Source organism: Pipistrellus hanaki (assembly GCF_964339955.1).
Source record: "Pipistrellus hanaki genome assembly, chromosome: 8".
In the NCBI taxonomy this organism is placed as follows: domain Eukaryota; kingdom Metazoa; phylum Chordata; class Mammalia; order Chiroptera; family Vespertilionidae; genus Pipistrellus; species Pipistrellus hanaki.
In genome coordinates, this window is record NC_140510.1 from 30864761 (window position 1) to 30880851 (window position 16091).

The window sequence follows — 16091 nt, forward strand, 5'->3', positions numbered from 1 at the left end:
TAAGAGCTTTTGAGGGAACTTTAAATATTGAATTTGAAAAGCTTACGTGAAATGATGTGTTTCTTCAATTCTCTTACATAATTGAGAATGCCATTTAATGCACTTTATCCAGATTGTTTAAAATGCCCATTGATCTTGGATTTGTGTCTATGTATATACTGGAGGCCTCATGCATGGACTTCTGCACTGGTGGGTCCCTCGGCCTGGCCTGTGTTGATCGGGCTGAAATGTGCTCTCCAACATCCCCCAAGGGGTCCCGGATTATGAGAGGGTGCAGGCCAGACCAAGGGACCCCACTGATGCACGAATCTGTGCACTGGGCCTCCAGTATGCATATAAGCTCTTTGGTTAATCTCTTCCTGTCCTTCCCTCCCCCCTTCCCTCTGAGGTTCATCATTCTGTTCCATGATTCCATGCCTGTGGTTTCTGCTTCTGCATTGAGCATCTGCTCTTTGGCCAGTGTGCATCAGAGCTATTGCCTGTCAGCCGGTCACTTAGGCTTTTATGTATAAAGATAGTTTTCTTTTTGAGGCATTTATTTAATACTGTACATTGCTTCATATTAAAGTCTTTCTATTAGACTTTAGAATTTGTCTTTAACATATTTATTTTTTATGTCTAAAAAATTCAGAAAGTTATGCCATGTTGACAATAAAAATAAAAATGAAATTGTCCTGCATGAGTTTTTTTATGCTCATTCATTTGAAATTTCATTGAATTTTGTGTGTGTCAGGCAATATACTAGTGAAGCACTGCAGATCCAATAGTAATTGTCTCTGCCCCCAAGGAGCTCCTATCGATGTGGGAAGAATGATATAACCCATTACATTATGACCATATATGTAATGATGGACTACAAAGAACAGATGGCACACATTCCCACTCTGCCTGGGATAGGGAGTACCAATTATGTTGATATTCAAGCTAAAAGCTACTAAATGAGGAATCTAAGTTACATATAGTTCATTAATGAAAATAATTCAGGCATTCTAAATAACTTCCACGTAAATTTACTGCCTTAGAACCAATTAAAATGAACTTTCTGAAAACACATGCTGAATTGGAAACTCACATCACTTGTGTTGATTAAGTTTGCTTTAGCCAGAATAATGTCAGGTGTATCCGGCATGATGTGGACTTGAGTCTTGTCCTTGTCCCAAGCTTCTCTATAAAGTCTCTAAAAGGAGAAATAAGAGTTTTTCAGTGGTGTTGTTAGATTAGTGAATGACATAGTTAACTTCAAACAGGATTACTGAATTCATCTGAATTAAGCCTTATGACTTATAGCATAAGCAGATAGCATACGCAGAAAACAGCTCCAGTATTTCTTGATTTATCTGGGACATAATTGCCTTTCAAAAGAGAGATTATGGGTTACCTTTTTTGAAGTTACAGATAATCCTGCCTATAAGAAGTCAACCCAAGTAATGGGAGCCTTTGCTAAGATCATCAAATGGAGCAGCAATTCCCCATCTGTCAGACTGTAAAAGTTTCCCTTAGTGTTTCATTGGAAGACTGGCCTTGCTTTCTCAAAAGATGACATAGTCCTGGTGTGTCTAGAAATTATGAGTCTCATTTCCTCTGTGGTTTATTATTTACTAGAGGCCTGGTGCATAAAATTCGTGCATGGGAGGGGAGTTGGGGGGTCCCTCAGTCTGGCCTGCACCGTCTCCAATCCAGGACCCCTCGAGGGATGTCTGGCTGCTGATTTAGGCCCAATCCTGCCGTTGAACATCCCTCTAGCAATCCGGGACCACGGATCCTAACTGCTCACCTGCCTGCCTGCCTGATCGCCCCTAACCACTTTGTCTGCATGCCTGATGCCCCTAACTGCTCCCCTACCTGCCTGATAGCCCCTAACTGCTCTCGCTTGCCAGCCTAATCACCCTCAAACTGCTCCCCTGCCAACCTGATTGCCCCCTAACTGCTCCCCTGCCGGCCTAATCGCCCCTTACCTCCTCTGCCTTGGACCCTGCCACTGTGGCTTTGTCTGGAAGATGTCTGGTCTAATTAGCATATTACCATTTTATTAGTATTGTCATACCCCATAATTATTTGGGGGGGGGCAGGATTCCCAAAAACATTTTATATGAGAACTTATAAAAAAACTTTTTACATCCCAGAGATGTAAAAAGATGTAAAAAGAAAGACATCTCTATGTCTTTCTTCAGAGAAGATAAAGGGATCCAAACAAAAATCTTACTGATATACTAAAACTAAGACGTTAACATTGTCAGAGAATCTTTCTACATACTCATAAATTACAAAGTATAAAACAGTAATAACAGTGAAGAAACTTGGAGATACCATTTTAAACAAGTGATCAAAGTTTAAATATCAGTAAAGGGATAAATTGATGCCATGTATCTCCTGATATAATGTACAGAAGAGGATACAACATGTGTTATCCTATAAAAATACAAAACTTGGATCTAATCTAAACCCAAATTAAGGGTGATTCTATAAAATAACTGGTTTGTGCTCTTCTCAGATATCAAGGACTTGCAAAAAAAAAAAAAATAGTGAGGAACAAGTTCACCTTCAAGAAGACTAAAGACATGACAAGTGAATTCAATACGTGGATATTGGATCAGAAAATTTTAAAAATTTTGTCTAACGAACATTAGTGGTAAGATTGAATAAATTCTGTCGACTAGTATTGTTTTAACATTAATTTCCTGATTTGGATCATTGCACTGTGGTTATGTTCTTTTGAATGTTCTTTTTTTCAGGAAATACACAATGAAGTATTTAGTTATAGAGTGGCATGGCATGGTTAAGTTTTGAAAGAAAGAGAAAAGTTAGAAAGCAAAAAAAAAAAGCATTTGTAAAATTATTTATACTATTTTTGCAACTTTTATGTATGCGTGAAATTATTTCAATATAAAAAATTTGAAAGTATCATTGATTCCTTGAACACAGGAATTTCCCTTTGAGGCATGCTTACTCCAGTCCATATAACCCAGAGAAGCTAATTAAGACCTTCAGGGCAAAAACCAAGCAAGCCTGTGAATTCCCATATGCATTTTTCCTGGTTCTGTCCTAACCTTTCTGATTAAAATCAGAGTTTCTCAACCTGCACTATGAGTGCTGTGTCCTGGGAGATTCTTTGTTAGGGGTGTGTCCGAGAAGGGGCTGTCCTATACATTCTGAGATGTTTGCAGCGTATCTGTCTTCTATCCACTAGATGCCAGTAGCATGCCACCCTCAAATTGTCACAACCAAAAAGGTCTTTAGGTGCTGCCAAATGCCCCTGTGTGACAAAACTGCCCCTGGTTGAGAACCTTTAAGTTGGGCAGAATGTTTAATGGCATGTGTCACTTTTACTCCATGGAAAATGGAGAAAATAACTAATACATCTTTATTCTGAGGTAGAGGTATTGGTCTATTCAAAAGGAGAGACAGCAGGGCCCCTCTCCTGAGATCTGAGGGGAGTAATATCTCAGCATTTCTGTGACCAGGGCACACTGTTGACAAGCATGTCCTGAGGCATAGATGTTGATAAATTCCATGACCCAGGGTTTTTCTCTTGGCCACCTTATTAGCTCAGAGCTTTGTAAACAGGCCTGTTTCATGGAGAAAAAAGAAACTTGTTATTTTCCATAACTTTGTTGCTTTATGAGCCAGATAGTTCGATTAAAATTTCTATCATAAAAAAGCATGAACATTCACGATAAGGCTGACATGTCAGCATTTACTATAAATTTTGGATACCAAAATTGCAAGAGATCTGTGAGAGGTAGAATAGGAAGAGGGGAGCTACAGTTTATCAAATGTTTTCTATAAGCTGATTATGAGCTTATATATATTATTTGAAAACTAAGATGTCTGACATGTAAAATATATGACATATTATATATATATTTAGATTCTTCTATGACCCAAATGGTTATTATTATGTATTAATTTAAGATTTCTTACCAGTTCCAGAATCTCAGTGCACGTAATTCAACTGATCATAATTTTCCGAGTTATATTTTATTTTATTTTATTTATTATTTTTTAATATATTTTATTGATTTTTTACAGAGGAGGAGAGAGGGATAGAGAGCTAGAAACGTCGATGAGAGAGAAACATCGACCAGCTGCCTCTTGCACACTCCTTACCGGGGATGTGCCCGCAACCAATGTACATGCCCTTGACCAAAATCGAACCTGGGACCTTTCAGTCCGCAGACTGACGCTCTACCACTGAGTCAAACCGGTTTCGGCACAGGGTTATATTTTAGAATTACTCTATACTGCTATCTTTCCTTTATTTTATTCACTAAATATTTATTGAGCACCTAGTATGTGCCAGCTACTGGTGTCAGTGCTAGAGAAGGAAGTTAAAGATGGAATATATATATATATATATATATATATATATATATATATATATATAATTTTTATGTATGATTCAGCTAAACAAAATGCATTATAATTATCAGGAAGAAAATAAACTCTTTAGAACATTTCCATTGTATCTGTTGTGTGAGGTATTGAGGCTATCTCTCTTATAGACTATACCCCAATAATAGCACATGACAGTAAAATCTGGGGTTTAAATGCACTCAAGTTTCAAAGAAAAAAAAGTATGTTTTGTAGTTTTCTCATTACATTTTGAATAAATGAACAAACAAACTTTGGGGCACAAAAATTGATACCAATTTTTACACGATCCAGTGTGGGGATAATTCAAATTAAGCAACTAAATATAAAACATTATGCTGTGTTGTGCTATCTGTGTGATGTGCTGCTGTTATATTGAACACCTACCAAGTATCAGGCACTATAAGTTATTCCATTTATTTCCAAAGAATCATACTCACATCACTCCTATTTTTGGCATTGGCCTTTGCCAGAACTATATCCATGGCATCAGGAATGCTGGTGAACTTGTTTTTGTCTGCAGGCTGGCGATACTTCTTCTCACTGATGATTTCTGAGGCCCGCTTGTTCTTTTCTGCCTCCAAAGAACCCAGGGGACTCCATCCTATGCCTCTCAGCCACTCCAGGTCAGACTTATACAGATTCTGTGAAAAAACAAAGCAAGCCTCAAAATCCCATCCTCCTCTAGGCCCTTGACTCAAGTCTATGCATTCACAAGCAGATCTGTTTTAGATTTTCAGTAATAATGCCTCTTTCTAGTTTCTGTTTCTCTGCAACTGAATGGCCTCTCCTTTGAGATAGGAAGTCATCTATAAATGATTAGATTTAAAAGAAGCTGACCTCACTCTGTATTTCATAAACTTTTTTAGCTTGGATGACATCATTCTGGTCGGGCAGGCACGTCCACTGGTGCAGGTAGTTCTTGTAGTCCACGTCGCTGACCAAGGCCTGGCACTTTTTGGCCAGCACCACCCCCAGCATGTCCACTGGGCTGGTGTACTTGGTCTTCCACTTCTCAAAGTCCTTTTTGTACTCCCTGTCACTCTGCATTTTGGCTACATTCATGGACAGCACAAGCTTTGGATCATCTTGCAGACTCCGGAATCCAATATGGTGGCCGAGTTGCTTGCGGTAGCCTTGTTTATATTTAAACTGAAATGAGAGGGAACAGTCCCTTTAGTCACATAAACAGAGGTCAGGTTCAGTTTGCTTTGGTTGTATGTTTGTTTTAGAAAACTGAAGTGAGAGAAGTTATGCCTATATTAAGGTACCGTAGTAAGAAGTATAAAAACTTAAGCAGAGACTTTCAAAGAAATGTAATGTAATTGAATACCCAGAGAGGTCGCAGTGAGAAATTAATTCCAATACATTGTGTATGCTGACTTTAGGGTAGTGTTTGATAAAGCACTTAGGATATCCTTTTGGAATAATGGGATAGTATGGGCTGAATGGCAAAATTTAGGAAGATTCATGACTTGATAAATGACCTAATAGTCTAGGTTAATTAAGCACCAGGACTTTTAGTGACTCATCGTATGGTTATGTAATATAAATTTGTCCTGTTCAGAATCCATTTCTTAATGCACATATGGCTAAAGACAACTAAATATGTTAGATTAGAAAAATAAATTCTACATGACCTCACCATATTGCCAATGTGGATCAAAATGAACTACATAAAATTAAGAAAGTATAAGTGAAATCCAGTATTTAGATTCAATTGGGAAAATTGCATTAGTACCAGATAAGGATAACAACAATGATAAGAGAGATAATAGCAGTGTTTATATAATACTAGATGTTAAGCGCATATTACACCTTATGGATGTAGATTCTACTCTCTCTCGACACCCAGCTTCATGGTTATGTACATTAAAAATAATCAGAAGTTCAAGTTGATTCTAAGCTCTATGTGGGCAATCTGACAAAACTGCTTATAAAAAAGTAGCATCACAGATTCTGTAGAGACACAAAGGCAAGTCAGGAGCTCATTTACTCTTGTCTGGCCTCCTGTAACAGGAAGACAACACCAAGGTTTAGGCACTCTATTTTGATAGGAGTTTTTAAAAAACAGAGTAAGTCACAAGTAGAATAATCAGGAAATTGAAGGAATTATAAAACTAAAATCAAAGGAGAATAAAGTAAGAAACTTCAAATGTTTGAAGAGATATCATGTAGCAGAGGAAATAAGCTACTTTGTGGTGTTTCTAGAACACAGAAATAGAGCTTTTGGGTAACATAGTTAAGTTCCATGTAAAATAATGTATAATAACAATTCCAGATGATTCAATAAGGAAATGGCACAAAAATTCTTATATTTTGCAAGTATTCACAGACTGGATGGCCACGTGTTAGAGATGGAGAGAAGGCAAGGCATTGAGTGGGTAGATTGGATTAAATGAACTTTAAGTTATCTTCTAACTCTAAATTCTAAGGTTTTAATTTATTAACTATTTGTAAAAATAGCTTTAATTTTCTTAAGTTTTATAGATACAAAACCATTTGAAACCGAAAGGAGATATAATTTCTACAATGTTGGCAAAGTTCACTTATAATTAATTTAATTTTGGGGTAAGATTTCAAGTTTCTAACCATAGATTTACATGGAAAGAAAACAGGTACTACCAAATGTTGCATTGTTAGAAAATTATTGATGCATTTCTTCAGTCCCTAAACTATCTTTACCTTATGAGAAGTACATAACATTAAATGAAAATGAGTTTGTGTTCTGGGGAACATACAATCATCATTATTGCCATTATTGCTCCTAGTTTCTTCACCTTATTGATTCATTTTCATGAGGTATTGACCTTCGAGCCAGAAATCAGGTAATAATACATTATCTAATTAGGTATCCAACACTTCTGGAGTGCCACAGGTTAATTGAACTAGGGAGAATCTTATTTTGTATTCCTAGAAATTATTGTTAGATTCTTTCTTTAGAAAATCTTTCTCTACAAACCAATTTCTTGTTTTGTCTGATTTTAAAGGTTTAGATTAAGAGGCTGTGCTTCCCTATGAAATTCTGGTAATTTATTCTCTATAGCGAAGGTCCTCTGATTTTTGTGTGATTAATTTTTGGGATTAACAAAATGAAGCATTAATGATAAAAATATATCCTTATATAAGTCAGAGTAGTACTTACATCACTAGCAATGTCTCTCGAAGATTTGGCCAGTTGTACAGAAATTGCATCAACTGGGAGATCATAGCCTTTCTTCAGAGCTTCTTCCCATCCAAGTTTATAGAGTTTCTGAAAATTAAAGAAATTATTTAATATTCAGCATATATTAAAACCCCAACAGATTCCTGAAATTTACCTAGAGAATAAATAGAGATCTGGGTAAACCTAACATTATCTACTTTCTCTCTAAAGATAGGGATAAAAACAAAACAAGCTGTTTTATAAGGCCTTGACTAAGCATCACATGGTCTGGCTTCAGTTTTTTTTGGCTCTCCGATACCACACTTCTCCAAGTATAAGTGAGTATGGTGTTTTCTGTTCACATACTTATGGGTATAGATCAGATATATCAGGTAACTTTCTCATGGTTTGTACTCATATTTTGAAATAATAAAATGTTAAAATAATAAAAAAAAAGTCAGGTGACAAAATATTAATTATCTAAGTGATAAAACTAATAGGTGATGAAATGTCTTTTATAAGGTGCAATAAATGAGTTAACCTTTCTGAATTAAATTCATTGAATGGAGGCATGTGTGTGAAAACTGGATAATAATAAAAACAGCTGAAAGCCATCCAGCACTCTGTACCAGGCACCGTGCTGAGAGCCTTACGTGGAATTTCTCACTGGCTATCACAGTAATTCAACGTCATAGGCACTTCGATGGTCCCAGTTTTAGGGATGAGGAAACTAAGGTTTTGATCTAATATTATACAACTTATAAATGGCAAGACCAAAACTCATACCAGTTCTGTTTGATACAACATTTTCTTTCAATAATTATTTACTGATTTCCTACTCTCTGCCAAACACAGTAAGTACCAAGAAAAGCAAAACAGGTACAGCGCTTGCCTCCATGGAGCATACAGTCGTAACTGAAGCTCTTGCTTTTACCCACATTTTGCAACATCTTTATGCTAGCCAGTTTGTGTCATCCATTTCCCATGCTTTAGCATTTATTTACATCAGTTACTTACCATTACTTCACTTAATAAGTTTAATTAACTTTGAGCCCAATGTTTAGAGACTTTACCTGACTGTATATTGCTTGATTCTGCTTGGCTTGTAAAATATCCGGTGTATCGGGCATCAAATGAATCTTTGTTTTATCTTTGTTCCAATCAACAGTGTATAAGTGCTGAGAAGTTAAAAAAAAGGGGGGGGCATTTGAAATTTGAATAACTTTTAGAACAAACCAGAAAGAAAAAAAAATGTAGCAGAGTATTTGAATTAAATGAAATTAATTTAGTAACTAAAGTAGCACATAATTCAGAGAAGACACCAAAACCAAACTCAGATTTTAAAACATAACCTTTTAAATGTTTTCTTCTATGATAAATAAAAAGTACTTAAGATGCAATAATTTTAAAAATAATTTCTAACTTAATTAGAAGGGCAGGAGAAATAAAAAGAAGGGGTAGGCAGCAGAAGAAAATGGTGTAGGGGCGTGCTCTGGAACTGCCTGCACTGCTCAGCAGTGGTGAACCAGAATCGAACATCCCAAACAGGAACCAGAGGCTGCTGGCCCCGCCTCCCTCGGGACTGTGTGGAAGGATGGCTGTTTCGTCTACCTTGTTCATGGTAAGCGCGTTCTGTTTGGCAAGAACCATGTCCATGGAGTCAGTCAGCTTCTTAAACTGGAAAGTGCTAGGGTGCTGGCGGTATTTCTGATCACTGGCATACTCAGTTGCTTTCTTGGCCTTCTCCACTTCTAGGGAACCAGCTGGACTCCAGCCAAGCCCTTTGTACCATTCGTTGTAGTCCTGCTTATATTCATTCTATAAAGACAAGAGGCAGACCTACTTTACCTTACCAATTTAGGCGCAAAGCGTGGCATAGAAGACTGTGATCCCTCCCCATGTCAGCAATCCATTGCCCAGAAAGGAGAGAGCCTTACGTCACTCTGTATGTGATTCATATTCTTGCTCAGCTGGATGTGCATGGCATCTGGAAGGAGGATGTACTTGTGGATCAGGTGCTTGTAGTTGGTGTTGGTGATGTTGGCTTGGGCATCCTTGGCGGCCATGACACTGAGCATGTTGGGAGGGGTGTGGTAGCTGGTCTTTGTCTTCTCATAGTTTTTCTTGTACTCCCGATCGGATTGCATCTTAGCCACTTGCATGGAATGGACTAACTTGGGATCGTCCTCAAGACTGCGGAAACCAACCATTTTCCCCCTCTCCTTTTCATAGTTATATTTATATTTATACTGTGAAGAAAATTTGAACATTTATTCAGAGCAATTCAAATCGTTCTAGGGTCAGCATGCTGTATTTCATAACAAGTAATACTTGTATAGAATTCTACAGTTCACAAAACACATTTTTTCACATGTATTTGTATAACTTGGTACAACCCTTCCTTACCAGGTAGATAGCTAAGTTATTGCCCCCATTTTATGGATAAGTAATCTGAGAGCCAGAGGTGAGGGACTTATAAGGTCACTAAGGATTAGAAGCCATATTTTATGATGAAACACCATACTGACTTCCACACATATTCTGCTGTCAGTATTAAAGAGGTCTACAGTTGGTAGGAGAGTATAACAAATGAGAGGAAAGGAGAGATGGAGAACAGCGATAGAGGAAAGAGATAGTATAACTGGGGGGTGGCGAAGGAAAGAGTGCTCTGAACTGTGCTTCTCCCACTATGCCCAAATCATTCAGTACTCACTATGGGTGGATTTCTTGGACAAACAACCAAATGAAAGAACTGAGTTTCACAAAACTTATATTATGGCAGTGTGTACTGGCACACCAGTTCCTCAGGGGGAAAAAACCCTAAGTTGATGTCTTTGTCAATTTCTGTGATGTAAATACTCCCACTGTGGCTGATGTCAAGCTACCAACAGTTTAATAACCGTTTTTGCACAATTCCCGATTATTTAACAATCAGTTGTCATCAGCACCCCCAGCGCACCACTTCATGAGACATCTTGTTAGGAAGACAGATCCTAAGAGGCAAGAACAGTACAAGCCTTTGGATTTCTACAGGCTATAGCCTTGGTGACTTAGGGATTTTTTTCTTGTTCCAGAAATATCAGAGAAAACAAAAGAGCAAAACTAAGAGGCATTCACAGAATAGAATGAGGCTATTGTTAGCAGGCACATCCCCACCCCCCATATTCTATCCACTCAGTTTTTCCAGAACTGAGCTGTTATTATTTTGGTAGATTAAAAACCCCAAACCGCCCCCACCCCCACCCCCCAGCCAGGTATCTGCTCTCCTTCAAACTTACATCACTTGCAATATCTCTTGAGGCCTTGGCAGCTTTGATAGAAATGGCATCAGTTCTGAGGTCGTAGCCTTTCTTTTTAGACTCTTCCATGGAAAGTTTGTAGAGTTTCTGTAAAGATAGGCAAGAGAATGGTTTTCTTATAAATAGGAAAGTCTAGATTTGTTTATTTATTTATTTATTTATTTATTTATTTTTTAAATAAATCTTTATTGTTCATATTGTTACAAAAGTTCCTCATTTCCCCCCCCCTCCACCAGGTTCCCACCCCACCCTCTGCCCTTTCCCCAGCCCCCATTGTCCTCATCCATAGGTACACAGTTTATGTTCAGTCTCTTCCCACACCCCCCACTTCCCTTTTCCCTGAGAATTGTCACAAATAAAAAAAAGCTAAAGGAGTTCATCACCGCCAAACCAGAATTATATGAATTGCTGAAAGGGGTTCTTTAAGAAAAGGAAGAAAATAAAGATAAAAATTATGAACAACAAATATGTAACTATCAACAAGTGAATCTAAAAACCAAGGGAATTAAAAAAACCTTGATGAACAATATTAACTATTGAATATAATAGAATCAGAGGTATGGAAGGGGAGTAGATTTATTTTTTAAAAAGCAAACTAGCATTGTTTTTATTTTTGAACAGAATGTTTCATTGGTGAATCAATGGCTCAATGTTCTCACAAATAACATAACTGTGTTTGGAAAAAATCAATTACAAGCTCATACATATCTTCAAGAACCTACCAGAAAAAGAAAAAAGAAAAAAAGAAACTACCAGAAAAGGTAAAACTTCTCCATCTCTATTAAGTTATAAAAATGCTTTTTAAAAAAAAATGTGAAGGGGAGGGCAATGAGGGATAAGGACACATATGTAATACCTTAATCAATAAAGAAAAAAATAGGGGGAAAAATTTAGATAGGAAAAAAAAAAGTGAAAGCCCAGTAGATCCTTATTGATGCATTTTATCAGTAAGAGTCCAGGGATGACTACAAAGCAGCCACATTCTTACATTAACATTTTTTTTCATTGTTTTTCAGTTGATATTTTTATTTATATAATTTTGTGGACTCTACAACCCAAGAAGAAGTCAGCAATTTCAAAGCCCTATGTATTGATAATTCAAACAAAGGAAAGAAAAGGAAAAACCTGGCGGAATTAGAGGATTTTCTAGCAACAATGGTTAGGATGAGAAAGGAAGTGAAGTAAGTCACCTATGCATTTTCTGACATTAAGTGTTGTACATTTCTTCTTATGAGGCTTGCCCAAATTCTTCAAAATGTGCATCTTCCCTTTCCATTTAACTTTCTCCAGACCCCTTCTTTAGAACCATCTCAAAAGCTTGGTGGATGGATTCTAAGAACGAAGTCCTAGGACTCTCACTTCCTTTTTCTCTTCTCCTGGCCCCCAAGTGCTTCTCTTCTTGCCAAGTACCTTAGTTTGAGAAGGAGGACCTGTCCCCATAAAAGAATGGACCTGCCCTTCAAAGTTCAATTGCTAGGCCTGAGTCCCATCCACAGTTTGCAAAGCAAGACAGAGAAAGATTCTCATTTTTAGATTCCCACTCTTACTTTCAAAACATTTACTCTTATAATTAAGGCATATTAATTAATTCATTTTTACTGCTTCAAACAGGCAGGAAAGAAAGATGACAACAGGGGTAATGACACTTACATCGCTCATGTTAATTGCATTTGCCTTTGCCAAAACAATCTGAGGGATGTCGGGCATGATGTGGACCTTGGTCTTGTCAGCCTCCCATGCTTGTTTGTAGAGGTGCTAGAGAGTAAAAACAAACAAACAAACAAACAAAGAAAACCCAGTCAAAGTCAATATCTTACAAGGAGCCTTGCTTAGTACATCCGTACCATTGTACATAAATATCAAAATTTTATGTATTTTTATTAGCAAGATCTTATTTTTATAAAACTTAAATAAAAAGGTGCTCATTGTCAACAAGATAGAAAAGATGGATGTCCTATTCTCTTACTGCAGATTGCATATGCATTCTAAAATTTTCTAGGCATATTAAAGCCCACATATAGTCCTTTTTAAATATAAATGAGGTCACATATACATAATGATCTACATCTTGCCTTTTTTACTTAACAATATAGGTTAGAGATCTTTTAAGCTTCTTAAAATAACTTGCTTTATGTAAAGAGCTTACTATCCCATGAGGAGGTGTAACCCAATTGACTTAACCGGTTCTCTACTGACAGCGTTTGATGTGTTGTTTGCAGTCTTCTACTAGTCATGGCACCATGGTCTTAGTGGTGGATTTAGAACATGTTGCCCCAGCTACTGGCAGACAGCCTCCGGTTGTCACTTGCTGCACACTTTGCTGCCTCACTCAAGAGCTAGGAGCTACTGGTGGAGAAAGATTGCTCTCCTGATTGCCCAGAGAAGGTCCTGGCTTAGGACACTGCTATTGCCATGTGATCTAGGAGTCTGCTCTGAGCTCATCAAAGCAGATAGGCAGCAGGATGGGGTGCAAAACCCAGCTGTTATCAGTCAGCCTTCTGATTCAAACTCTCGAACTTCTAGGGGGGACACTTTTCAAGATTTGCATTACAGGGTAGAACGGTTCACTGAACATTTGGGTGGGGGCATTAATTAAATGTTTTGTTTTGTTTTGTTTTGTTTTTTTACAAGCCCTCTTGCAGAAGCCGGTTTGGCTCAGTGGATAGAGCATCGGCCTGTGGACTGAAAGGTCCCGGGTTCGATTCCGGTCAAGGACATGTACCTTGGTTGCGGGCATATCCCCAGTGGGGGGTGTGCAGGAGGCAGCTGACCAATGTTTCTCTCTCATAAATGTTTCTAACTCTCTATCCCTTTCTCTTCCTCTCTGTAAAAAAATCAATAAAATATATATTTAAAAAATAAATACAGGCTCTCTTTCAAGGTAAACATTAATTATGACGTTCTAACACTGTTAGGAAAATTTGAAGATTAAATATAAGCTTTGCCTGGCTTCTTTCTGATACAGATAAGAAACACTACGTTATTGACTTACCTCATTCATAATTTTGGCATTATTCTGAGCCAAAACCATGTTCATTGAATCCATCAATGTGGAATACTTCAAAGTGTCCGGGTGTTGGCGGTACTTCTTTTCGCTGATGATCTCCATGGCTTTCTTGTTTTTCTCAGCCTCCAGGGAGCCCAGAGGGAGCCAGCCAACGCCTTTCACGAAGTCATCAAAGTCGGCTTTGTATTGATTCTGCAAAAGAGGAAAAGTTCCAGGAGGAGAAGAAACCAAAACTTCCAGGAACCACATGTGGGTATTTGATATTCCCTAAGTATATTGAACTTCGACTATTTTTATCCCTAAACTTCATCTTTTATATACATTTTCTTGCATGAGAAATTAAAAAATAAGCAGTAATATTTTAGTGACTTGTTTTTCTAAATGCCTTCCTGAAGAAAAAGTGCTTAAAAAAAAAAAACCCAAGTAGATTAATTTACCACATTACTATTATCTCAAGATTGGTGACTATGTTGGCCCAACTTTCTTACAAAAATTCTTAAGATCCCTTGGTTAATAGATGACTTGTGGAGCCCATTTCTCTCTTTTGCTGTCTTTGATCAGTTACCACTTTTACAATTCTCTCAGGTATATTGGAAAACTCACTGGTACTTGGCACAAATTTCATATTTCTCCCCTCAACTCTGACATTTTCTTCTACACCTGTGTACTTGGTTACTTTCATTTGGGCACTTATGTACCTCCTCATATATGTAATATATTTATATGTCACATATACTGTATATATATATATATATATATATATATATATATATATATGTTACATCTATTGGGTATATTACATATACATATGTAATATTATACAGATGAGATAATAGTTCAGTTTTTACATTTCCAAAGAGAATTACAGGCTTGGGGCCTGCCTTTGGTCCATAATTTAAATTCACTTTCTCCAGCCACCAGATGTCCTCTATAGCTGAAATCTTGGCTCTATGCCTTCCTCACACTCATTCTAATAAGCGGCCTCACCCATCAGCTCCTCAAAAGCTGGACACAGTGAAAAGAATGCTGCTTGGGAGCGAGAGGCAAGAGCTATCACATCATTTGAGGTTCTGCTTTCCCTCGTGCTCCTCTTTCAGGAGCCTTTCATGCTTCTGACTCTTTGTTAGACATACTTCTTTCAACACATTCTTTCTGAAACCAAATTTCATTTGCCATTGCCAAATCCAGCACCCAACAAGGCTCACAGCCATAATGGTAAAAAATAAGACTTTCATTCCTAGAATCAATCCCTTTTTGTTAAAAATAAATAAATAAATTTAACTTAAGGTAAAAAATGGAACACCTTATTGGGAAATTGCACATGAATTTCTTTCAGCATTTTCAAAATGTCACTACTTATGCTCATTACTGATTTGCTTATTATCCAGAGTAAACGCTCTGCAAATGGCGTGGCTGCCACGTACATTACTTTGAATCTGCATCATGTTTTTGGCCAATTCGAAGCTCATGGCGTCAGGAAGCAGGTTGTAGGTGTGGATCACGTTCCTGTAGTTGGCGTTGGTGGCCACTTCCTGAGACTTCTTGGCTGCCACCACACTGAACATGTCCACCGGCGTGTGGAAGGAGGTCTTGGATTTCTCATAGCCCTTCCTGTATTCCCGGTCTGACTGCATCTTGGCCACCTGCATGAAGTGCACCAGCTTGGGGTCGTCCTCCAGGCTCCGGAAGCCAATGTGCTTCCCTTTGCCTTGTTCATAGGCTTGCTTGTATTTGAACTGTAGAGAGAGAAAAAAACAAAACAAAAACAAACACATGGTGATGAAGCTAGTGGAGAAAGGAGAATATAATAAACTTGATGCCTTCAGCTTTGTCATAGAGTCTTAGAGCTACCCTAAAATCAGAGAGAAGAGCTCATAGGGGGCAGGGGGCAAAATCTTTTTATTTCAAATTCCGTGCCAGACGTAGGTCCATGGAAAGAAAATGATCTCAGAATTAATGAAAACAACGTGGAAATAAGCTGTCTAGGGTGCTTTAGAAAGCAGCTCTTCCCACTCAGCGGTCTGACCAGCAGAAAAGGATGCTGCATCTTTAAATTCTGCATCTTTAAATTCAGGAAAAGCCTCCTCAGAGGTCTCCAAGGTAAAATCTGCAGCTGCAGTCCTGTATTTGTTTAGAATTGACTATAAGTGATTAGAATACTTTAAAAGCAACTTATTTTAACAAGACCCAGTCACTTTTTACATTAAATAATGGACAAATGATTAGAGGGTCCTTGGACTGAATGAAGGGATGTGGCTTGTGTGTTACA

General features: G+C 37.7%; 1 protein-coding gene across 19 annotated transcripts in view; it reads right to left on the bottom strand.

Annotated features, from left to right (window-relative positions):
• Positions 1-16091, bottom strand: part of NEB (nebulin) — a 181156-nt gene that overhangs the window by 110804 nt on the left and 54261 nt on the right. For all 19 annotated transcript variants that reach the window (XM_084892858.1, XM_084892857.1, XM_084892856.1 and 16 more), the window contains exons 38-48: positions 15247-15558; positions 13808-14014; positions 12466-12570; positions 10795-10902; positions 9454-9765; positions 9128-9334; positions 8590-8694; positions 7517-7624; positions 5212-5523; positions 4812-5015; positions 1073-1177 (exon numbers count right to left, since the gene is read on the bottom strand). In XM_084892858.1, coding sequence (XP_084748984.1) covers positions 1073-1177; positions 4812-5015; positions 5212-5523; positions 7517-7624; positions 8590-8694; positions 9128-9334; positions 9454-9765; positions 10795-10902; positions 12466-12570; positions 13808-14014; positions 15247-15558 — 2085 coding nt within the window. The remainder of the gene's footprint in view (positions 1-1072; positions 1178-4811; positions 5016-5211; positions 5524-7516; positions 7625-8589; positions 8695-9127; positions 9335-9453; positions 9766-10794; positions 10903-12465; positions 12571-13807; positions 14015-15246; positions 15559-16091) is intronic.